General features: G+C 47.0%; 1 protein-coding gene across 3 annotated transcripts in view; it reads left to right on the forward strand.

Annotated features, from left to right (window-relative positions):
• Positions 1 to 6,369: 6,369 nt before the first annotated feature.
• Positions 6,370 to 26,796, forward strand: part of LOC139763544 (uncharacterized) — a 79,450-nt gene continuing 59,023 nt past the window's right edge. For 2 of the 3 annotated variants that reach the window (XM_071689743.1, XM_071689746.1), the window contains exons 1-2: positions 6,374 to 6,989; positions 25,399 to 25,939. In XM_071689743.1, coding sequence (XP_071545844.1) covers positions 6,902 to 6,989; positions 25,399 to 25,939 — 629 coding nt within the window. In that variant the 5' untranslated portion in view covers positions 6,374 to 6,901. Of the gene's footprint in view, positions 6,990 to 25,398; positions 25,940 to 26,796 lie in introns of all 3 variants that reach the window. The other variant, XM_071689745.1, reaches the window with a different exon arrangement.

Here is a 26,796-nt window from a genome sequence, read left to right on the forward strand (position 1 = left end):
AGCCGCTTTAAATAATGAGGAAAAAAATATCATCGAAATGTGAGGCTTTGCGTATGCTTTGCTCTTGTCTTATGTTCAGTGGAGTGAAAACTGAAAGCCTCTGCATGAACGAAAGTACGTAACGAAACGCGAAGGTATTCATTGATTTTGAACAGAACTTTAGGCTATAACAGTGTTCAAAATCAGCATGGACGGGCCACTTTAGAAACTAATACACAGAGGAGCCTCAGGTCTTAACAATGCCTCTGGGACCCCATCATGAACAATTAAAAAGGAGTAAATGAACTGAAAAGTAATGGAAAGTATTCTCATACCCTCATTCCTTCCTTACATACCAAACTTGTCTCTAAGGTGTATCTGGACCCCAAACACGTCCCACCTACTTCCTGTGTTCTAAAAAACACTGTAATATATATATATTCCCTTTCTCTTAGATCAGCCTTTCCTCGCCTACCTGTCATTAATGGCCAGGCAATTTTCTGTCTCCAAGAAACTCAATCTCCCTTCCCTTCCGAGTAAATTAGACCTTCCTGTTTATCACTAACAACCCATGTCCTCTTCCCTTTCACCAGTGAAAGCTAAATCTTACCTTACACCTACGAAAAAATCTGTGCCCTTAGTTCAATTGATGAGCCAGCTCTTCCTTCTCAACATCAGAACACTCTCTATACCATTTATAACAAGTCATAGGCCTCAAAATGCCCTAACGCTCCTTCTCTTCGTCATGAAACCAAATTTCGTCATTGTTACACCACTCTCATCAAAGCTATACCACACTGGCCTTCATTTCACTAACGACCATAATCACCCGAGTTTTAATACCCTATCCTCCTTCGGCTGCTCACGAGCAAACCAAACGGGTTCACTAGCCAACCAAACCGTTTTCCTTCATACTGACCGAGCGTATAAATGTCTCTCACCGCCGTAACACACACACACACACACACACACACACACACACACACTCTCTCTCTCTCCTCACACAAACCAAGCAGATCCTCCGCCCTCTCACCAAGAAAATGGACTCCCCGTGGTGGACCCCTCAACTCACCAGAGCTCATCACTGCCTCACCGCAAAGCTGCGGCGCGCGTCCTGCAACGGGTCTGGTCATTTGCCGCCGCGCTTTCCGCAACGCGGTGTCCATCACCCGAAGACATTTCCCAGCCCCAGGCAGACGTAAGATCCTCCAGACATCAAGCAGAAAAAAAGAGATTATCATTCAGGGAGCGTGGGTAAACTACTGCCACTCACCCTTCAAGGCTTCAGTTGTACACCGAGCGTGTCATGATCCCTTCCATTTCAGTTCTCAGAAGCTGAAGTATATGAGCAGAGTCTTTTAGAAACTACAGGCCAGGTGGTCAGCGATACAGTAGGGGTAGATAAATGTATTCGTTAATAAAAGGACACAATGTATCCTCCAGAAGTGTATACTGCAGGTGATGACACCGAACCACAAACATGCCCTCCATTCCTCCGTAATGTTACAAGGAGACGTGCGCCACACTGAATATGTTAGGGCCACTCTTATATATATATATATATATATATATATATATATATATATATATATATATATATATATATATATATATATATATTTCATACTATTCGCCATTTCCCGCATTAGCGAGGTAGCGTTAAGAACAGAGGACTGGGCCTTTGAGGGAATATCCTCATATGGCCCCCTTCTCTGTTCCTTCTTTTGGAAAATTTAAAAAAAAATGAGAGGGAGGATATATATATATATATATATATATATATATATATATATATATATATATATATATATATATATATATATATATAAACCATGGAAAGTTCTGTGGGGCCTGGATGTGGAAAGGGAGCTGTGGTTTCGGGCATTATTGCATGACAGCTGGAGACTGAGTGTGAACGAATGGGGCCTTTGTTGTTTTTTCCTAGCGCTACCTCGCACACATGAGGGGGGAGGGGTATGTTATTCCATGTGTGGCGAGGTGGCGATGGGAATGAATAAAGGCAAACAGTGTGAATTATGTACATGTGTATATATGTATTTGTCTGTGTGTGTATATATATGTGTACATTGAGATGTATGGGTATGTATATTTGAGTGTGTGGACGTGTATGTATATACATATGTATGGGGGTGGGTTAGGCCATTTCTTTCGTCTGTTTCCTTGCGCTACCTCGCAAACGCGGTAGACAGCGACAAAGCAAAATAAATAAATAAATGAATATATATATATATATATATATATATATATATATATATATATATATATATATATATATATATATATATACATATATATACTCACACACACACAAACACCTGTAACCCGTGGTTATTGGAGCGGGTCTAATCGACAAAACACAGTTCCCTGCCGCGAGTTATGTGACAAATTAATAGACCCTTTCACTGGGAAAATTCAGGGTGGCCCACTGTGGATTTTGGGCTAATCACGTACATCATCATTTCGGCCACCTGGTGGCGGTGGCGGCGAGAGTCCCTAAGTCTCACAGCTGACTGCTGTGACGTCTTAAGAATCTCCCATTCTCATTGGCTCGAGTAACTTATGACGTAGTCTGAGTCTGTCTACTGGCCTTGTCAGTAATGACGCCACCAGTCATAATAAACATAGCCTTCTGAAACTAAGGGAAAAAAAAAAGAGAACATCGTAAGACCAACAAAATTACGTTTATCCCAGTCTATTACGGGTGTTTGGAGGCTTGGGGGGGGAGGGGGGGTAGGAAGCCTTTAGCGAGTGACGTCATTCAGTTCTACAATACCATTGGTCTAGGTAATCACTGACACCTTCGTCGTTTCCATTAATCACTCGAGCATGATAGAGACGACCTTATAAACGCTAATGTGCCCTGATAGATGTGACTGTTAATCACTCTTGAATTTGGTCATTGGTAGGATGAGAGATAACGATCCTGTGTTCTGAAAGCTATATTGGGGGATTGAAATGTCGCTATGACTACTCTATTTGAGTAATATGGGAAGAGCTCGTAATAGCCTACGCCATCAGAGCGTATTCTACATTCACTGTACTTAACATACCACAGTCTGAATGATCAATTTGTTCGTTTATAATATCCCTAGTTTGTTTTATCTTTATATCATCTTGTTATTGTGCGTCCGGTCATAAGAATATTTTGATAATACGGACGAGATCCGGTTATTGTGCGTCCGGTCATAAGAATATTTTGATAATACGGACGAGATCCGGTTATTGTGCGTCCGGTCATAAGAATATTTTGATAATACGGACGAGATCCGGTTATTGTGCGTCCGGTCATAAGAATATTGACAATACGGACGAGATCCGGTTACTGTACGTCGGGTCATAAGAATATTGATAATACGGACGAGATCCGGTTATTGTGCGTTCGGTCATAAGAATATTTTGATAATACGGACGAGATCCGGTTATTGTGCGTCCGGTCATAAGAATATTTTGATAATACGGACGAGATCCGGTTATTGTGCGTCCGGTCATAAGAATATTTTGATAATACGGACGAGATCCGGTTATTGTGCGTCCGGTCATAAGAATATTTTGATAATACGGACGAGATCCGGTTATTGTGCGTCGGATCATAAGAATATTTTGATAATACGGACGAGATCCGGTTATTGTGCGTCCGGTCATAAGAATATTTTGATAATACGGACGAGATCCGGTTATTGTGCGTCCGGTCATAAGAATATTTTGATAATACGGACGAGATCCGGTTATTGTGCGTCCGGTCATAAGAATATTGACAATACGGACGAGATCCGGTTACTGTACGTCGGGTCATAAGAATATTGATAATACGGACGAGATCCGGTTATTGTGCGTTCGGTCATAAGAACATTTTGATAATACGGACGAGATCCGGTTATTGTGCGTCCGGTCATAAGAATATTTTGATAATACGGACGAGATCCGGTTATTGTACGTCGAATCATAAGAATATTGATAATACGGACGAGATCCGGTTATTGTGCGTCGGGTCATAAGAGTATTGATAGTACGGACGAGATCCGGTTATTGTGCGTCGGGTCATGAGAATATTGATAGTACGGACGAGATCCGGTTATTGTGCGTCGGGTCATAAGAATATTTTGATAATACGGACGAGATCCGGTTATTGTGCGTCGGGTCATAAGAATATTTTGATAATACGGACGAGATCCGGTTATTGTGCGTCGGGTCATAAGAATATTTTGATAATACGGACGAGATCCGGTTATTGTGCGTCGGATCATAAGAATATTGATAGAACGGACGAGATCCGGTTATTGTGCGTCGGGTCATAAGAATATTGATAGTACGGACGAGATCCGGTTATTGTACGTCGGATCATAAGAGTATTGATAGTACGGACGAGATCCGGTTATTGTGCGTCGGGTCATAAGAATATTGATAGTACGGACGAGATCCGGTTATTGTACGTCGGATCATAAAAAAGAATTTATCAGAAATACGTACGTGATCCAGTGGCGGACTGTCTCAGCGTCTGTTGTCAGAGAACTTGTCCTTCCTCCCTCAGCAAGGCAATACCAGGAAGGGAAAACTGAGCCCTTGAGGATAAAAATCTTCCCTTGGTTCTCTCTTTAGTTCCTAAGTTTTGAAAACCATGATATAATCGCCTTGGTTGATGCCTTACGACGATGCGCAGGAGATACGTGGGTCGTATTCTTTCTCCTTTCTCCTCAGGGATAATCCTTATCTATTATGATCTATTACGCATGAGACCAGGCTTGATTGAAACCACAGCCCATAATACTTTAGATATGTACAGGGTTCAGTTACCTTGTCAGGCGGAAGTTGGGTTAATGTAGTAAATGCTAACTCAGTAGACTAGTAACACAGCTGTATTTTGCTTTAAACGAAATATCATTTCCTTCAGATGAGATACTGATATTGTGTGTTTTCCATTTTCAGTAATTTAGACGAAAAAAAAAAGATTATTAACGAATTCATACGAAAATGAGAACACCATGATATACGTCATCAAACAAATATTCATATTTTTCTTGGATGCATTGAGACGTCGGCCAAGCAAATCAGGACCATTATCTGTGATTGTAACTTCAGAGTTCATTATAATCTAGAATCAGTTGATACTGAAATATCAGGGAGCTCAAATAGATAATATTCGTTTGTCTAATAATATGAAATGAACGAAGCTCAAACCACGACCTCTCATATGTAAGAACTGCTTTTTTCACGTCGCGTTTTAAACACCGACGTTGGAGCATATATAGGCAAGACGGCTCCTCATAATAACTACTCATACTCAGAGGTGTTATAATATCTTCTTCTTCCCTCGAACAATCAAACTGTGACATTCTCATCCTTCTTTTCTCCTCCTCCCTTCATACAACCTTTCTTCCTTTACGAGTTAAGTCTTCCGACACCTGCGGAGCTCCGATTAATTTCTAATTTCTTACCCTTTTGACTTTTTCGTTCCGCCCGTATGGCCTAGAATGGGGCTTCTATTTCGCCCGTGCGATGTCGGTCACTGTGAGATACAAACACGTACGCCCTCTATCGTCAGGAAGCCAGTTACTCTCTTGCTCTCAATATACGTTCTATCGTTAAGGAACTTGCCGGACACAACATCCACTTTGTTACAAAGAAATCAAAGACGGTGGGAGGATACGTTTTCGATTTCTTATCATCGCCAGCTTCCCTCACTCAGTGTGATGGGCTGTGACTCTCCTGTAAGACATACATTCCCCGCCAGCAGGAGATTAGGCGCCCTTGGTGACGCGCGACAGCGTCCGGCCTCCCTCACCCCGGTGTTGGCGGCGGTCAGGCTCCCTACCTCAGTAGCGGCGGCGGTGGCAGCGGGGCTAGAACCCTCCATCTCCCCACCCCAACCTGACGCCTTGAACCCACTTCGGTCCAGCAGTCACAACACATGAAACGTCGTCAAGGTGGAGAGGCAAATTCAGTAGTCATGGGTCCCTAAAGAGGAAATAAATAAAGCGGTATAAGGCTACCTCTAATGTACTCCCGTAGATCTGCGCCCCACCAGTATCATGTGAACCTTGGACAACGGTGCTTGAGTCGAAGCGGATCATACCAGACGTTAATAGGAGTCAAAAGACGGGTTTAGCAAAGGAGTGAAGAGGAGAGGTGATGAGGAGCGGGCCCGGTGCGACACCCCGCACACACACCCGCCTCCGACGGTGACCAAACTGCCTCTGGCTCCCCCTCTCTCTCTCACACACACACACACACACACACATACACACACACACACACACACACACACGCACCCGCCGCCACCACCACCATCACTAGCGTGGCGGACGAACACGCACGGACGAACAGACTCCTCCCCCCGACCGACCCCCTCCTCCGTCCAGTGTACCTGCGCTCGCTCACCTGTAGCGGGAGTATACAGTCGTGAGGCAGACGCCATACCGTCCACACCGACCCTCCGTCTCTCACTCCCACCGCTTCCTCGGCAACCGCTCGCTGGAAACGGGGGTGCCTGGATCCTGACTTAACCCGGTGTTAGTGATCGCCCTCCTGTACCGCAAGCCGGAGGAGGAGTTGGTGGCCAAGTGTTCAGTGGATTATACTCTCCTCTCAAGCATATAAATTTGTGTTAATCTTTTTGTTCATGAAGAATCTGAATGTGATAATGCAAACGGAAAGTCCTCTTGCATGGATTTCAAGAAAGTGGTGAAGGAGGCGGCAGTGTTAGCTACATGACAGCGTGTTTTGTGGCCTCTATCACGTCTGCCTACCTGTTTGGCCCTCGAATAGTGTGACATCCCAACTCCTCTAAACCTCCTTACTTGTGATCTGTATGTCGTCCGCTGGTCAAGTGTTGGTCATTGTGCAGTGACCTAATTTGACCCTGGCTGACCTGTCAAGTAGGAGGACGTGGGGTCACGAAGGCTGGATGAGAGCCATGACCGACCTCGACACCCCCAGCGCTGTCGTCTGGCCTAAGTGGTGTTATTCCAGTAAGTCGGCTTGGTACCATTCGCGTAAGTCAACTTTTTTCTCTCACTTGACTAACTTAGAAATAACGAGTTTCCACTAATGCTCAAGTTGTAGTCGCCTCCCACTTGTAGTCGCAAACACGACCCTAAGGAGCTGTTAATGTTAGCCATAAGTTAGAATTAGAATTGTCAAAAAGAAGAAAAAAACTATCTCACGGGAATTTATCTTATGAATCATTTGGCCCGAAAGAAAGTGATGCGTGTTACCCGGATATGTTACAGGAATCGCCAATAAAGCCTCTTGCTTTTGCCTTCCCGAGGCCCATCATGACCTCTGACCCCGAGCAGTGTCAAGCAGTTGAGTCCCCCGGTCGCTATCAGATGGCATATCTAGCCCAGTGCAAATATCACAGTCGTAAAAGTTTTTTCCCCTCCTTACTAAAGATATAAATATAGAAGTGGCTGTGTGGCTGAGGGTAGGCATTATTCTCTGTGTTATAAGACGTGATCTGGATTCTGGAACTGGAAACTAAACTGGAACGAGTCTTGTTGAATGACATCCTCTCCAGACGTGATCTAAAGTGGTGGGAGTTGAGCCGGGACGTGCAAGTCCATCAGCCATAAAACTATACTTTGTAACAATGGCCCATAACGAAGACAGGGAGGGCGCTACTGCTTGAATGGATGGCTTTGTGACACGATCCCTGCAGACCTCTGGAAACAGGGAGCAACGTACACTCCAGCGGAGCACACCGAGGTAAAATGTCGTCCAGACTACGCCGGGAACAAACATATGTGATGTGATCAGGGCGTATGGGAGAGTGTTATCACATACGCTCATAACTTATCTGCTTTCACATAAGAGCCATGTACTTGGTCGTTACCAAACTGATCCTTATATTTCTATAAACTGATCTATATATGAGGCAAATCAGAGTTCATTTTAAAGGAGGGAAAAATTATAGCAAGACCAGTTATTGAATATGAACAACATTTAACAAAAACATACGAGGCTTTAACTTGGGCTCGGCCAACAAGCATAAAAACGTGACCCGTTCGGGGACACTAGCCAGAGGCCACCTTTAGGAAGATAGTCTCTATTCATCAGACCCGTAAATCAAGCTACATTCATTCTATGACCCTATGACATAAACCTCTCTCTCTCTCTCTCTCTCTCTCTCTCTCTCTCTCTCTCTCTCTCTCTCTCTCTCTCTCTGATCCGAGGCCTCGGGAATGAGGCAGGAGTCTCATTTCACGCAGGGATATCCCCCTCCTCTCGACGACCATTAGTGCAAATCCAGGTACAGCGGGAGACAAGACGTGCTGACAACGAGACTGCTTGTGTGAAACTGAGGACTAGGATGAATCGGTGATACCTCTAGATCCTCCTAACTAGAATAAATAGTGATACCTTTAGATCCTAACTAGGATGAATCAGTGATACCTTTAGATCCTAACTAGGATGAATCAGTGATACCTTTAGATCCTAACTAGGATGAATCTGTGATACCTTTAGATCCTAACTAGGATGAATCAGTGATACCTTTTAAAAATCGCACTTGACCATCTATCCTGTGTTTCCCTCTGACGAAAGTTCATATACAAGGTACAAAACTCCCCTATTCAGAAAACCGCAGAAATGGCTTCAGTAGCTATTGGAAGCCTATGTCAAGACCCGTGATACAATCCACGGTCTTTTTTTTTCTCTTGGCTTGGAGAGGTAAAATCAAACATCTGGGCATCATCTTGGTTAACTTGCCGTAAATGTTTCATTATTCTTTTTCGTATACTAGTGCTAACGGCAGAAAGGGTCACCTTTACCACCGTTATTAACATGGACTAAAATGGCCGAGAGTATGAGTGAGGTCACAACCCGAGAGACCCCCAGTGATAGAGACAAAAGAGCATCTACGTACCTTGTTCTCTTCCGAACCGTAGCGTCGGAAGGATCAGAACCGCCAGAAGGAAGGGTGCGATAGGGGCCTAAGCTTACCCGTGAATTTACGGTGCCTCCGCCCCCTATACACTGTGAGGGGCGTGGGGTCTGTGGCCGAGAAACTGACTGATCACCCTGGTACTATGATGGAAGGGTACTGATGGCTGGGTTTGGCCCTCCAGTAGTACCTTACTGATGCTAATGAGGTGGGGGCAGGGAGGGATGAGGAGCTGGCAGAAATGGCTTTATTGAAACCCCGTTCGTGGTTCACTCGATCGCGTTTGCGTGTGTCAGTCCACCTCTTACGCTCCGTGATATTCAAGACTCGATCCTTTACCGGATGCCTGGATTTTGTGCATGTGTACTGAGATACAGACAGATTGTGTGGTACAGACAGACCCAGAGAGAAGCGAAGGCACGATAACCAACACGGTGTTTGGTAATGTTCTTGACGTTTCAATGGGAAATCCAACTTAACCCCGTGAACTGTCTCCAGCGACCCCCAGAGAGAGGGGGAGAGACAGGGAGAAAGAGATTGTAGATTACATATATTTGGTCAGCACCGGGAGCAGCTATGCGGGTGTGGGCATGACTGTGGGAGCGTTGTGTGGGTGACATCAGAAGACTTGAGTTTGGGAGGCAAGTTGGACATCTATCCTACGTCGGCTTGTATTTGGTTATATCTGAAGCGGTGTGAATGTGTGTGTGTGTGTGTGTGTGTGTGTGTGTGTGTGTATGTGTGTGTGTGTGTGTGGGTGCGTGTGGGTTCGTCTGGGTGCAAGTGCGTGTGTGTGTACATATATATATATATATATATATATATATATATATATATATATATATATATATATATATATATATATATATATATATATATATGTTGTTCTTACCCTGCCCATTTCTATTGTAAGATCTTGTTTGCCAATATAGATTTCCAAGCCAGACATTTAGTGCTTCTCCCAAATATGTAAATGCAGTGTTACGGAGACTGTAGTTAAATGAACAATACACAATGAATGTTTAGAAAAAATGCATGAAAATTACTACACTATATAGCATATTCAAACCTTGTGTACTTCTTTTTCGTCCTTGTAACAAAACGTATCATAAGAGCCAGGAGATTATGCCACTGGCACAACCAGTTATGTCTCTAGTACCTAAAGTACTTCCCATTCTTCTCCCGAGTTGATTGAATCTACCTGCATCTCCTCTCAGAAGAATATTTGAGAGAGATAAACCACATACACACACAAGATCGGTTTCTACTGTTGCATTGAAGTTATCTGCTTATATAATCTTTATTCCGGTCATCCAAATTCCGGATTTTGGACTTTCACGAGACGATTAATTGACCATTTCTTACAACGGCTGGATTACTTTCTAAAGCAGCGTTTAAGTCACCAAATCTAAGGCTTGGATCATTATGTGGCATTGAGATCACCGCGTCCTACAGCAGGATATAGCCACAGGGGACCTGATCCAGACGATGTAGCTTGGAACCTAATATTCCGGCTTTGGTATGGCTTCCATTCCTCTTCTCTTGTCTACTCACAGCCTCGTATTGCGACAACTGGTCTCCTCCTTCTTACCTCAAGAGGCACTGGGATGTCAAGCTGGGTGTACTGACACCCTTACGTATGCTTCGGCGAGAAATGTTATTCATTACACATGTCTAATAAGAACTAGTTCACTGAAGATCTACCTCTCATTGTGTGTGTACATATAAATATACATGTATATATATATATATATATATATATATATATATATATATATATATATATATATATATATATATATATATATATATATATATACTGAGACATTATAAGTATGGTATGTGACAGTTACTGAAAAGATTAAAAGGAAAATATTTGGTGTATTACGGTGTATATTAGATTAATTACCTAACCAACCGTAGTATAAGTTCTAAACCTCCCTTTATCATACTCCGTGTCTTGTATCCTAAATCGACCACATACAGGACACTGAAGAGGTGAACGTCGTCTCCTAACCATAGGAGATAACTGTGTATGTTAATAGAGAGGCTATCTTAAATCTACACACAAGTACCACAGAAGTAAATGTCCTCCCCCTTAACCATAGAAATCTTTGTATGTCTCTATGCCACAAGACGGGCTATCTAGAACCGAACATCTTCCTCTGACCATAGAGCGCTTTATGTGTCTCTGCGTTGCTTAGGGAGGTTATCTTAAATCTACTCACAAAAAGCACAGGAGTAAATACCCTCCTCCTGACCGTAGAGCACATGTCTCTATGCATCTAGATGGGTTCCATCGATGACTCTAGCTGGCGCTACTGCTGTGATGTGAGCCCCGACTTTACCGAGCATAATTCTGGATATAAGTTCTACTTGACGAAAGAGTATTCGACCCTCTTAAGTAACAGAAGTTTGAGAACTGTCGGCAGTGAGCACATAATCCCATTTGCAGATTTTTTAATTGGCATAGGTGTAGTAACGTTGATAATCTAGTGTACGTGCAGTCCTTCGCGATATGAATATGATGATTATAATGCGCGTATACAGTAAAACATCTGATGTCAACGTGATATGATGTCTGATACAATGATACAGAATGTCTGCCTTTAATTCAGTAAATGTCCGGTAGAAGTTTGGTGAAAAGCCTAGTGCCTATGGAACTAAATGTTTGGGTTGTGTGTGTGTGTGTGTGTGTGTGTGTGTGTGTGTGTGTGTGTGTGTGTGTGTGTGTGTGGCTTTATGTATCATATCTCTGGCATAGATATTGACCAACGTGAAGTGTAATTTTTGTAAAGAATTTGGCACAAGTACAGAAAAAAGCTTCGGCACGCTGAAAGTGCACACGGGCTTTACTATTAGACAGTTGTATGTAGCACTACAGCGCTTGGGTCGATCATGTGACCCCCTTACTCACCCATTTAGCTTGAGGAGGTAAGTTAAATGCTTATAGAGGCAGTCTTTTTTTTTTAAGTGGGGAGTCATCTCAACTGTCACAAGGACCAGGACAAGCCCTGGTGGCAGGAAATGTCACACATGTAAGGCTATGCGTCTCTCTCTCTCTCTCTCTCTCTCTCTCTCTCTCTCTCTCTCTCTCTCTCTCTCTCTCTCTCAACCCTTCCTCCAGTGTTCCTGAACGTGTGACACTCGATAGTGAACGTGGTAGATGAGACGTCACCCAGGAACAAGGTAGAAAAGAAGAAAAAAAATATTAGGAACAGAGAGTTTCAGGCTAGAATGACCTCGGCATATCCATTATTCAAGGGTCGAGAGGACTTCTGAATCAATCTGAATTGATCGTCCAGGAATCGCCGATGATCGCCCTAAATATGGACTCGATCATCGGTCGGTGGTTCCAGTTTCTGAGTACCTGAGGCACGCGTTGACCTACCCCTGCTGGAGACTGGATGGTGGATTCTGGGAGTTCGGTCTTCCGTGCTAGGATTTAAACTGGAACTACCCATCGGAAATCAGAGGCCACAGTTCGGAGACTGACAGCACATGGCTGATGAAGATTGCCTGGATGTTTGTTAAGTATACCGCAGTTGTATAGCCTTTTTGGTCGTCTGGAAACAGTTGCCTCTTCGCTGGAAAAGAGCCTCTGGTCGTGTGTCTTCCTCCCAGAGAGCGTGTTCACACACATCGGCCTTGTAGTTCCGCTGAGGCTTTGCATTCCATCGGACCCTCTGAACGCGGACGGTATTTCAGACGAGCCGACAGACATGTCGCTCTTATCGCTGAGATACTTAAAGTGGTCGACTGTCTGGTGTTCATGGCCGGTGTCGACAATCTCGACGTAATGCCAGGATCACTGGTGCTGGGATCTGAACAGGTTTAATGAAGAACCTTTTTCTCTCGAAAGGGTAATCCCATTTAACCCCAAGGCAGTACACATGATTCTGAACATTTCTTTTTCTAAATGTTTAAAGAAGAATCTTTATGTATGACGTTTTACCCACACAGTAAACACATTCAGTACCAAAACTTGTTTCGTTAAACACGATCTACATTAAATATACAAATCAATAAAATTTTTACCCAGGGAGTAAACAAAACCAACACCTTGTTTACCAATAAAAAAAAAAGGAGAGAGAGAGAGAGAGAGAGAGATCCTGGCTAAACGTTTCTCTGGTATAGTACTACAAAATTCCATGGCGGAGACAGGCGGGTACAAGCTGCGCTACCAGAACCTGTTGACGAGCGTGGACACCTGCGTCAGCAACCGTGGGGGTTCCCTGCCTCTCGCCGGGTAATTGACACTGAGGATCATGTCCTTCGACGGCGTTTATTCAAACAGTCGATTGGACTTAACGATGATAGTTCACAGACACCGAGTTGAGAGAGAGAGAGAGAGAGAGAGAGAGAGAGAGAGAGAGAGAGAGAGAGAGAGAGAGAGAGAGAGAGAGAGAGAGAGAGACAGACAGTGGCCGCACTGGAGGAGGAAAATTACTTGCACATGATTCTTCTCTCTTGATTTTGCTAATCGTTCGAGTAGATAATCGGATTTTCCCTTCAGCACAATCCTTCCAGTCGAATCGACAACCCCGATTCTTAGCATCTGGTTTAGTGATTTCTATCTAAATTCCATCAAGCTTCTGTTCTCGGGGTCGAGCCATTAACATCTCGTATAAGCTTTTGCCAAGTGTCTACATATTAGCGACACTGATTCATATGCTAATGACAAAACCCCTTTAAGATTCGGCTCGGCGTTTTGGATTTACCGTCGCGAATCAAGCTTTAGCCGACGATTTGTTTATTCTTCATAAAGATGCGGGCAAAAGGCTTTTCCCTCTCTCCCCCCCCCTCACTTACATTCACGTCCACCGTCTTCTCTCGCCATCGACCAGCTTCCATGACCGTAAACATAACAGCCACCTCAGTCTTATTTACGGTAGTTCAATAAACTACCTCAGGACGTCTCGGCTTGGGGAGGACAACTGCCGACCTCCTCGCCGCCCTTGTGCTCTCTGAATAGCGAGTTAGATCCTTTGAGGACGAGGTCGTTGACAAGCGGCTCCCATTGTCTATAGAAATCTATTAGGGCATCCATAGACGTGGCTGTACGGTCTGCCCCGCCGCAATTCGAGATGGGCAAAGCGTCCTTGTCCCTCAAATGATTTCTCTAATTATCATTTCGACTCGACTTTATTAACGATCATGCGGACATTCCATGAACTCAGACGGAGGGTTTCGAATGCTTAGGAAGTAAAATCCTTCATATATGAAAGTCGTCACAGATGGTCTGTATAGGTGGGAGTAAACCCTACGACACCTGTGCTTTGAAGTGGTTTTACAGTTTCGGATCCTATGCTCCATGCGATGACAGGGAACAGGGGCACATGAATGAGATACTGTACTATGTTGTAGGCGAAATGCCATACGATATTGCATTCAACAGCCAGCCCTCGAGAGAGAAAGGCAGTGTTTGGGCCAGACTGGGGCCTACAGATGGGCCAGACTGGTACCTACAGATTTTCCAGACTGGTGCCTACAGATGGGCCAGACTGGTACCTACAGATGGGCTAGACTGGGACCTACAGATGGGCCAGACTGGTGCCTACAGATGGGCCAGACTGGTGCCTACAGATGGGCCAGACTGGTGCCTACAGATGGGCCAGACTGGGACCTACAGATGGGCCAGACTGGGACCTACAGATGGGCCAGACTGGTGCCTACAGATGGGCCAGACTGGTGCCTACAGATGGGCCAGACTGGTGCCTACAGATGGGCCAGACTGGTGCCTACAGATGGGCCAGACTGGGACCTACAGATGGGCCAGACTGGTGCCTACAGATGGGCCAGACTGGTGCCTACAGATGGGCCAGACTGGTGCCTACAGATGGGCCAGACTGGTGCTTACAGATCAGACATTTGTTATATAATATAGTTTTCATTCCATTACCCACAGGCTGGCGATAAAATGAAAGCCATATACGACCTCTGCTGATGACTTGTGATGATGAAATCTTCTAGCATTCGTGTATCGTCTAACTCTTAAAGAGGAAACATCTTCCAGTGAATTACAAAACCCCACTTTGCGTCATCCTTCAACTGTTCCCGTTCCATGAGAGGGACAGCAGCTGTAAGTTACAGCGTACAGTAGCCCTTCACTGTGACAAACTGAACACACTCAGTCTTATACTGTTGCGAATACCACACAATCAGCCTTTATTGTGGTGGTGTATAATCGGCCTTTACCATGCCAAACAAGGAGCAGTCAGCATTTTTTGGATGAGACAAACAAGGCACGAGTAGCCTTTACTGCGGCAAACAAGGCACAAAGAACCTCTACTGTGGCAAACAAGGTACAATCACGCATTTACTGTGGCAAACAACGGATGGCGCACTCCCTTGTTCTCAGCCGTGTATATACTCAGTACCCAGCGCCTAAGACTCAAACCCCAAGTCTGAATCTCGTCTCACGACTAACACAGGTTTGATATATACAGATATACATTACTGGATAACAGAGAACGATGAAGTAAATGATGCCAAATTTGATCATATTTTTCACATTGTGAAGATGAGAAGCCAGCAACTGTTTTAAGACATATGGAAACGAGACTGTGAATTTGAAACACTGTCTTGTTTGTACATATGTACGTACTCTAGGGATCGGGATCGGTGTAATGTTTCATATACTATCGCTCAAACATTATGTTTAACACATTTAGTGCATAACATTGTTTTATGAACCAATGAATAATGTCCTTAATGTGTGCAATTATTTGAAATATATTCATACATATGTCCTGGAGCAGCCTGGAGACTCCAACAACCCTCGGTAATATTCATATATCATCGTTAAAGCAATATGAAAATAAGTAGGACTGAGTGATGAGTAGTGAAGCTGGTGTTGGCCATCTAGCGCGGTGTAAAATTCTCTAAGCTTAACTCTAGCGCTTCAGCTCAACTCTAGCGCTTAGCTTACGTAGTTACTCAAAAGCTCCCTCGTTATAACGATTCACCTACGGTATATGTCAGTGACCCATATAATCTATTTTGCATATGCTTGCACATCATATGGGAAAGTACGAAAAAGCAAAGTTTCAGAGACTATAAAAGTAGCAGAATATATATACATTCATGAATCCATGAGAATAACTTTCAATTCGGTCACCATTCTCGGATTCTCAGAGACTTTCCCGCGAAAGTCATGCATTCTAACTCAGTCATGAGCTCATGATCGGAATCGAGTCATGAAATCTGGCATACAGTAGAATTAACTTAATCATACCTCGTTTGAAATCCGAAAAAAAATATACGTAAAAAAAAAAAATACTTACAGATGATGTCTATTTGGTGGCGTTAAAAATAAGCATTTCTGACCCCTTGGTAATGCATGTCTGGCTCGTATTATCGCTCAGACTTACACCTTGGCCTCAGCCATTGATAGGTCGGGGGGATATCTGTAATCAAGAGGTGTAAGCCGAGTGCAAACCATCATAATGGCTGCTTGATCGGTATCGCCTCGAACACACGAGGAAAAACAAACCAACACGCGAGTGTCCTTAAGGCTTAATTTCCAAATTTTTTATATTCTAATATTTCCTTTCAGCTGATACGTATAATGTTGAAAGTGTCTAAAAGGAGCTAATGTTTAACCGCAGCCTCTCACGTTAGCACCTACACCGACACTCGAAGGACTGGGTGGTTTTGAGAGCCGGTCAGCACGCAGGGGCCCTCAATAATATATACCTTTCCTCTGCCGTGACCCGAGAAATTTACCAGCAAGAGAGGGGTGGAAAGTCTATCTGGGGTCGGTGTAGTCCCGATTCTGGGTGATACAAGAGTGTGCTAGTGGTCCGTTTCGGGTGGAATGGGTCTCGGGTCTGGCCCAGAGTTGGTTACTGTTGGTCGGCGAGTCGACCTGGTCTGGCTTGGGGAGATGTGGTCATATGGTCTGTGATCTAATTGCGGCCCTTTGAGAAATATTGTGGATAGGTTGCAGGAGAGGCATCTGTCGACACAGTGGAGGAAAAAAGAGACTGACTGCTGTCGCAGAAGATAGTGTTGGCGAAGAAGGAGGTAGTGATGGTGAAGGCGAGGCAGTTGACGAAGAAGACACTGCCGGCGAAGAGGATGATGTTGACGAAGAGGGCGATGTTGAAGGAGTGAGTGAGAACTTAAGAAAAAAAATGCTGTTGGCGAAGCTGACTGTGTTAGCGAAAATAGCACAACGTTAGCAAAGGAGATGAGGGAGTTGCAGCCAAGTCCAGGGCGGCTGCGGTCACATCCTGTCACATGGCTCCAGGCGTGGCCAAACCCGTGTAGATGCAGCTGTGTAGATGTACAAAAGCCTTGTTTCTGAGGGATGGTGTAATGACCGCTGTCTCTCACTGCCATACATGATTACTCAAGTATGTGTTCTCTATATAGAGAGGTACGAGCCTCAGTACTCTCCACAGAAAGGTACAGGCCTGTGTACTCTCCACAGAGATGTACAATCCTGTGTACACACAACAGAGAGGCAGAAGCCTGTGTACTCTCCACAGAAAGGTACAAGCCTCCGTACTCGACACAGACAGGTACAGGCCTATGTACTCTCCACAGAGATGTACAATCCTGTGTACACACAACAGAGAGGCAGAAGCCTGTGTACTCTCCACAGAAAGGTACAAGCCTCCGTACTCGACACAGACAGGTACAGGCCTATGTACTCTCCACAGAGATGTACGAGCCTGTGTACACACAACAGACAGGCACAAGCCTGTGTACTCTCCACAGAAAGGTACAAACCTGTGTACTCACAACAGAGAGGTACAAGCCTTTGTACTTAAAACAGAGAGGTACAAGCCTGTGTACTCTCCATGGAGAGGTACAAGCCTGTGTACACACAACAGAGAGGTACAAGCCTGTGTACACACAACAGAGAGGTACAAGCCTGTGTACACACAACAGAGAGGTACAAGCCTGTGTACACACAACAGAGAGGTACAAGCCTGTGTACACACAACAGAGAGGTACAAGCCTGTGTACACACAACAGAGAGGTACAAGCCTGTGTACACACAACAGAGAGGTATAAGCCTCTGTACACACAATAGAGAGGTACAAGCCTGTGTACACACAACAGAGAGGTACAAGCCTGTGTACACACAACAGAGAGGTACAAGCCTGTGTACACACAACAGAGAGGTACAAGCCTGTGTACACACAACAGAGAGGTATAAGCCTCTGTACTCTTCCAAACGAGCTAAACAGTGCAGTACAAACACGCCGCTCAGTTCTGTATGTATAAGTATCGCATGCATTAAACCCTTCGCATGGGCACATATCCGCGTTTAATGGACCGCTTCGGAAACAAAGAACGCACCGGCATTTACACATATGTTGGAATATTTTAAACCCTTACACACACACACACACACACACACACACACACACACACACACACACGTACACACACACACACACCTACACACACATACACACACACACACATACCTGGCCTAGGCTGGAAAGGTTTCTGTGTGGGAATGTTTACACACATAGGAGTATAGACATGGTACATATATACAAGGTTAGGGACGGGGGCAACACGAGAGTAAAACTTTCTCCCCATAACACACAAATAGTTATCACACACACACACACACACACACACACACACACACACACACACACACACACACCAGGAATATAAGATGGAGCAGAGCCGAAGTATCATCACAGTGAACCATACACTTGAACACGGCACTACAACCTATGAGAGACAACGGCACGGCCCATGGGTATGATGGCCTGGTCTTTGACCTGTTCCTTATGGATTCATGCCCCAGAGGTTCGTTCCGTCGCCCTCAATGGGTAGTACAGTACCGGCACTTTCGAGGAGGTTGAAAATTCGACAGCCTCAGTGCAACGTATTGGGAACAATGGCTCTGCCCGACCATTACCCACGTGTGCTGCTCGATAAGCTCAAGTGCAGCGTGAACCATAAATATCCGAAGACATACCTAGCGAATGTGGCGAGAGCTCTAAGGGGCAGCCTGCCTCTCAACACCTCCCAGACCCAAACCCCCTCATTCGTTGTCATTTTTTTCAGCATTAAGGATATCCCTTGGTGGTCCTCTAACGTTAAAACAATAACGGATTCGAATCTAAGGATGAGCATTTCAGAGTTTCCAAAAGACGGCTATAAATTCCTCCCAGCACGACTCTTATTTCAGTGATAATATCAAAGGGGGAAAAAACAGAGCAAGTGCCAGCCGGGTGAGGCGTACTTTGTGAAGCGGGTGGGAGCGGTAGGAGGCCATAGACGCCTTAACCCACCCACATTCCAAAACAATAGCGAAGCGCAAGCCTGGTGCGAGGAGAATCAAATCGTCTCTTGTTCTCCCAGGCCTTCATCTCTCATACCCCGGTGGAAGAGGATGCATTTGCATATCCAGAATTATATACATGTAGTCAAGTCTGAATATCCCAGAAATTACAGCTTCGAATCTTGGGGTATTTGTGTCGGGTTTCGGGAATGGATGGGATCTCGATGGCGCTGCGGGTTGGAAATGTGTTTTATTGTTTCTGATTTCTAGTATCAAGTAAACATGATTGCACTGAACGAATACTAATCAGCAGTTGCATGAAATCTGAGATTATGAGAGCAGTTAAAAGTGGGTGAACAGTGCCTACCCAGAAGGTGTAACATAATGCAGTGCATTTTCTCTTGTGACGTCGTGTTACGGTAGCATTTGGATGAGCCCTGGTCCTGGTAGCAGCCAGGTAGTACTACTGCCCTGGGGTCTGATCATGGGTAGCCCCACCTTGCATCGTTACGATGACGCCTAATCATGTCAGCTCCTATCCAGTATAGCAATGGCTTTTGGTCTTAGAGGACTCTTTCACTTCCATCATGGTGGGTCCTGGTTGCTCCCCAGCAAGTAATACTATTGTGGATCTTGGTTGTTTCCCAGCAAGTTGTACTGCTGTGGGCCCTAGTTGCTCCCCAGCAAGTTGTTCCACAGTGCTGTTTTGGTTGTTCCCCAGCAAGTAACACCATGGCAAACCCTGGTCATCATCTAGTACTACCATGGTAAATCCAAGCCATATAAACTCCCAGTACAATCATGGCGGATCTTAGCCAGTAGCACCCAGTCCAACAGTATTATGGTGGATCCTGGTTACGGCAGCCTCTGACCAGTACGACCGTACAGAGTCGTGGTCATGGGAGTGGGGTCGTCTGGTTGGCTTGCTGCACAGTGATGGTAGCTTTAATGGGAGTCAGCGGCGGTGGTCGGAGCAGCCAGGTAACGGGGTCATTGGAGGTAATTGAAAGTATGTAACGGCGAGCCTCTCTCGACCGACGTACATTAGTTGTGCTGTGGATGACTGAAAGTAGGAGGCACGCGGCGTTGTGGGCGGCAGGAGAGCAGGTCATGACCGCTGGCCGGAGAGCGGCGGCTCTGCCACCACCGTGGAAGTTACAGGAAGCGACACATCGAACGTTGTTTACAACAGCAGCAGACAGGAAGCCTGTTGACTGGTAGTCCTTCATGTAGGTGATGCTCTGTGCTCCCTGGCAACGGCTGCGATGCAGGGGTTCGACTCAAAAGGAACCATGCATGCGTCACGGGCTTGTCTCATCAGACTATCTGTGCCTGATAAGAGGAGAGAGTAGTAATGTTTCTCTGGAGAAGCCATTACTGTCGGCCTCCTCACCTGAAGGTGGGTGATGGTCTGCGCGGAGGATGCGTTGGTTCATGTCACAGCCTAGTTGATGGGGGAGGGGAGACGAGCACCAGTGGTGCCGGCGAGCATAGAGCCAGCGGTGGCGAGTAATTCAGACCAACTGGCGTGGAAAGTGGGGCGCTGGACGTGCACCTACTGCAGTGAACGTCCGACTGATGATTCGTTAATGGCTGAGCGCAGCTGGTGATGAGCGAGGACTTCCCATGGCCTCGGTGACAAATGGTGGTGCCAGATCTGGACTCTACGGCCATGACGTGAGTCATTAGGCCCACTAACACTAAAGGGGAAGGTCCACCTACGCCCGGAGAGCCATACAGGTCAGCTCCTCCGTCAGTGTGGTAATTCTGTAGAGGTTGTGCCTCCTTCAGCAGAGGAGGTTATTGAAGAGTGCATTCTTCAGCACGGCGAGGTTGTAGAAGTCTGCCCTCGAGAGCATGATGAAGTTGTAGAAGTGTGCCTTCGACAGCATGGTGAGGTTGTGCAAATGTACCTCTGTCAGCACGGTGGGGTTGTCAAGGAGTGCTTCCATCAGCTTGGTGGAGTTGTAGAGCTGAGCTTCCGTCAGCTTGGTGACTCTGTAGAAACGTGTTTCCGTCAACACGGTGAGGTTGTGGTGGTGCGCCTCCGTCAGCTTTGTGAAGTTGTTAAGGTGTACCTCCGTCGGCACGGTGAGGTCCTGGGAGCGAGGACGCGTGTGCCGGGTCTCCGCCACACGTCGCTAGCGAGGCTTGGGTGACCTCGCGCCCCTTGCGGTAGCCGGGGGCGCAGTCAGGGTAGAAGGAGACAGAGGTTGGGGGAGGTGGGTGGGTTGGTGGCTGGCGTGCCCGTGTGCCCACCCGGTGGCCGCTGCAGGGGACGCCCAGGGCGGCCACTGTGGCATCTGTAGCGGGACCGGAGTCGTGAGCCCCAGGCCAGAGGTCACAGCTTCCCTCGAGCTATCTACCACATGACCCGCCTGCCACACGACACCACAACAACAACAAGAACTCGCGGCGGAATGAGACGGGTCTGCCATGTTCCGTAAACAGCTTACAGAAGTCTAATCACCACTTTGCTGAAATCCATAACATACTAGCTGTACCTGAATCTTCTGTCCCATATATTTTCTCGCACTTTTATTCACCTACTTAAAGTGGGGAGAGAGAGAGAGAGAGAGAGAGAGAGAGAGAGAGAGAGAGAGAGAGAGAGAGAGAGAGAGAGAGAGAGAGAGAGAGAGAGAGAGACGCGTCCCAGGATACCAGTATCCATTCTCGTACAAAGACTTGGTCATGTGTTATTACCCCGGAGCGAACGCTACGCCCCGGCAATAAGGAAGCTCCCTCGCACACACCAAGCCAGGAGCGGCCGGAGGATCCACATCACCCATATGGCCATCGTCACACACAGCGGGAGGAGGAAGCCTCCCCTCCCACCATCACAGAACGCAGCGGGGACAAATTACTACGACATTAAGCCTCTACAGATCACTAACCTCAGCTAGCCTTGTTGTCCGAACCCGTTGTGAGCAGATATCGGGGTGTGTCCTCGTTCCGTTTCGATCGGCAGTGGAGCCAAGCAGAGAGTGAGAAGGAGGGAGGGAGGGAGACACGGATCGTCTTCTAGTGTCGAGCACTAATCATACCCCCTACGTGGGACACGGCCGCCTGCTGCTCTCGACATCCGCACGCTCCCTCCTGTATCAGGTCGACTCTCGCCACGTAATTATCTTGGGTCTGCGGACCGTCGGACCATCCCAGGGCTACTATACAGTTGGTAAGTCATTAGTGCCGTGGTTCACAGATGCTAGACCATAGTTATAACAGCGATGGCACACCATTCTTTTTGCTGTGACAAGTCCATCTCTCCTCTGTTGCTGACACGACACCATCGCTACTGCAACATGGGTTACAGCTGTAATATGTATCATCATCTCAGTAACACATACGCACACGTCGTTATTATCTTTATTATCGTAACATAGATGCCACAGTGTCTGTGTAAATTGGCACTATAACGTTACAGGTGTAGGGTCATTGTAGTAACACACGAAAGATCGTCTGTGCTATATAATTGGCACAACTCTGGTGGGGGGGCGAGATCAAAGCTGATACTTCCCTCAAAAGGTGTGTAATATATAAGAGGTGTACAGGGCAGTAAAGTCTCTCTCTCTCTCTCCTCGTTAACATCAACGCTCATGCTGCTCGCCGTCGTCAGTATTTATCATGTATGGAAGATCATCACCAGGGGAGGTCAGGTCACTGGTCTTGCTAGGTCATGGCCACCTGGTAGATCGTATCACAACAGAGGGGGTAGGAGGAGGGGGGCGCGGATGCTCTACCAAACCTAGTAGGAGCCACAGATGAGATTCAGAGGGGCTGGTCAGTCAGCGGGTCGAAGCTTCGAAGCCTTGGGGAGTTATGAATCATATCTTACGGTCACCCTTCGTGCCGGAATTACGAAATGCGAATCGAATCTGGAATCCACTAAACCCGCGAGGGCTTGGTGGAACACGACTACCGTTCGAAATCTGTTGTACGAGACGAAACTGGGTTTGGTCGATACTGGTATCTTAACCAGGCGAAGATGGGATGAGTTCATACAGGAAATATGCGAGAGAAGATGATGGGCCGAGTTAATACATGAACGGTACCAGACGAAGATACATCGGGCTGATACAAGAACCGTACAAGACGCTGGTGGGTTTCGATACAGGAATCGAATAGCTTCAGTTTTTTATGTGAAGACAAATGGAAGTAAAAAAAAAAAAAGTAAACTCAGGCTCTCTCTCCCATCGCCACTTAACTACCGCCATCCGCATAACGACCCCCTCCCCTTAACCCCAACAGTCTCCCATCACTTAACCCCCCCCCCCTCCCGTGGCCGGTTAAGTGGGCGGCGGTGACCTGGCCCACCCACGCCCACAGGTGCCGCCCGCAGCAACCACGCCCACGTGCATTCCGATACGGTCCGATAACAACCATAATTCTGACGGTGTAATTAGGAGCCCAAGAGATCAAGGGTGAGTCGGCCAGCTTGGAGGTTCGTTTCTTCATACTCTCGAATTAAGGAATTACTGATCTTGACAGTATGTATATAAGCCTTTACAAGTATTCATGAGAATGTTAATTTACTTTTCAAGCTGGAAGGAGAAGGGGAGGCTGGCTGTCTGGAAGATGTTCTTAACTCAGCAGATAACTGATTAGCCTAAATCAGGAGCTAGCGTAATAAAGTCTTCGGCAGCTCTACAATAGTTGCACATTAACCCTCTCGCCTCAGCGACGACGCTCAAAGTGATGGCGAGTTAGTTTCATCTCGGCATCATCGCTACCATCGGCCTGCCAGGTGTACGAGCACTCAGAATAACTCTGCAATTCTATCTGCCATCATATTTATCGCTACTTAATATATACCAATTTACAGCGAGTAGCTTTTTGTTCCTATTGGAGTAAAGATATTTCAATTTTCCTTGCATATACCTAAAATACATTTTATTGTACGTACATTGCAAGAGCATGAGTTTGGCCAATGAGAGACGAGATGCTTTCCTTTAGGAGTGGCTCTCTGGACTGATTGGCTGTTGCTCACTGACGTCATACAGTTACCACCTATCAATTTTTTTTCATTAGGTTTTTAGTGTTTCCTTTTGGTAGCGATTATTTACTGAATGTTTCCTTGCAGGGTACAAATCAACGGCTTCATACACCATTCACATATGATAGTTCAACATCCGATATTATTTTTTTGTGTGTGTGTGACATGTTGAGCCCGGGGGTGACAGAGGCGGGCAGCCACGGCACAAAAAGTGGTCAGGGAGGTGGCGGGTCAGCGGGCGAGGATGGGGTCAAGGGTACATGGGACTCTGGGGGCCAGGGGGCGGAGAGCCCCTGAGGCAGGTCGAGGCGGAGATTAGGGCCGTGTGATGCCACCCAGGCCGCACTACGTCATCTAGATCACATGTCGGAGGAGAGGGAGGGAGGGGATTGCCTCCTTGCCTGCCGTGTGAGTTGTGATTCTCGTTGCTACTGAACAATTTAATCCCTTTGCTTCACTATCTCCCCCTCCCTCTCCCTTCCCTCTCCCATCCCTTCCCCCTCTTCCCCCTCCTCCCTGCAGGCCGCGCACGCCAACCCGACCCTCGCCCTTCACACCAAATTGCACCTTTGAACCCCCGGTCGGGGCCGGCTGTTCCCCCGCCTGCACGAGATAACCGCCATGGGGCCGAGGGCAGGCTGGCTGTGGCCCCCACACCCCAGCTAATGTGTGTCCCTGGGGCGAGGACATGTCGGTACATGGCAGAGGTCAGGCCACCAGCTGCCCCTGCCCCACACCCACTACCCCCACACACACCCCTTGATACACACACACACACACACACTCACACACACACACTCTTTGTCTCTTGGTAAAATCTTAACCCTTCACGGTGACGTAGGTACTCCGTCATACGGAGACATGGGGCGAGTGTGTGTGTGTGTGTGTGTGTGTGCGTGTGCGTGCGTGCGTGCGCGCGCGCGCGCGTGTGTGTGTGTGTGTGTGTGTGTGTGTGTGTGTGTGTGTGTTAGGGACTGGTGGAGGAAGAGGATGGGAGGAGGTTCTAAGAAGGCGCGGGTGACGGACGCGTGCTTCTCGTGGAGCGTGCGCGTGCCGGCAATCCAGCAGCACCACCCTCCTCCTCCTCCTCCACACTCTACAATCCCCTTCCTGCTTCAGGTTCAGGACGCGCTCTCAGAGGGTTCATGTATATAATCCCGTGGCCGCATGAGGAGGAGCAGCCGTCTTCGTTTTAGCATGTAGGATGTACCCATACTCAGGCTATTAGTGACCTCCCTTACTGACCTCGAGCTCTTCTTGTTGCAGGTAACCAGGCGGAGAGTGAGGCCGCGCAGGACCTGGCCCTCAACAACAACAACACGCCCATCACCAAAGATAAGGAACACGCTGCGGTTGCTGCCGCTAACGCCGCGGCCGCCGCAGCGTACGGCGGCGCCAAGGGGCGCAAGAAGGTGCGGCGCGAGGTACCCAACGGTGCCCGCACGGAGGATAAGATGCCCTCAGACTCCACCAACGACGTCAAGTCTGAGAGGTTATCGCCTGACCCCGGGAGCGACGCCCCCAACGCCGCCCACGCCACACCCAGCCCCTCCGTCTCCCCCAAGTCCCCCGCCTCGCATCGCACCCGCACACCTTCCTTCCCCGGCACCCCTCCTAACCCAGCCTTCACGCCGCCCGCCGCCCTCCCCTCCGCCTACGATCGCTTCAGCCCCGCGTCTCTGAGTGGTGTGGGCGGCCTTCCCGGCGGCCCCGGGGCGATCAAGCAGATGGAATCCCTCATGACCAGAAACTGCTCCGACCTTATGAGGTCCCTGGCAGCCAAGTACAACAACAGCAACCCGAATGAGTGAGTACCTCACAGGCTTCTATGTTCACCACTTCCTTCTCCCGACACAAAGAGTCACTCTTAACCTCATAACAAATGTAAGTATAGTAATTATCCTATTATTAGAACACCAACCCTCACCTTGCGATTATCCTTCATCTTTTTACACTTGTCGTCTTACAACGTAAAACATACGCCGCCTCACAGCCAATGAAAACCAAACCTCGTGTCATACACATATCCCTACCACGTTACCCACCCACCCTATCATCTAATGACACAAAACCACCGTACTGGTGACGCTGGTTGGGTGTACCGTCCGCCAGACGCGTCCAAGACGTCAGCCGGAGTTCCCACGACACCTCTGGCGTTGGCGACGCAAGAGACGTCGCAACGCAAATGAGGTGGCAGCGTAAGCGGCGTCGTAACACAAGTGGCGTCGCAACGCAACAACGCCTTGCCGGAGAGTGAGTGACGTTTAGCCCGCTCCAGGTAGCGAGGTCCCCGCCGAGGCGGCCCCTTATCACCGCATCTTTATCTCGCCCCGTCTCCTGCGCGCCCTTCGCTATTTGCCATTCTCATTTTCGGTTCCAGGATGATGGCGTTCCTCACCTGAGATCCCCCTGTGCATCAGATGACTTAAATTTCTTCTAGTTTCGTCTGTTCCGTTCCTCCTTGCTTCGTTCTTCTCTTGGCATCGTTATATCGTGGTAAACATCATATAAATCTTTGACGTTTTCTTGACGCTCACGACTGACTGTTGTTGTTAAAGTGAGGAAGCTTTTTGGCCTAGACTTTCCTCATTCTCCAGCAGCTGTTCTATCATCCTCCAATGCATAAGTGAATGCTTGGAGGTTTATACCACTTGGCACAGAGTG

The sequence above is a fragment of the Panulirus ornatus genome, chromosome 47 (assembly GCF_036320965.1).
Source record: "Panulirus ornatus isolate Po-2019 chromosome 47, ASM3632096v1, whole genome shotgun sequence".
Classification (NCBI taxonomy): Eukaryota; Metazoa; Arthropoda; class Malacostraca; order Decapoda; family Palinuridae; genus Panulirus; species Panulirus ornatus.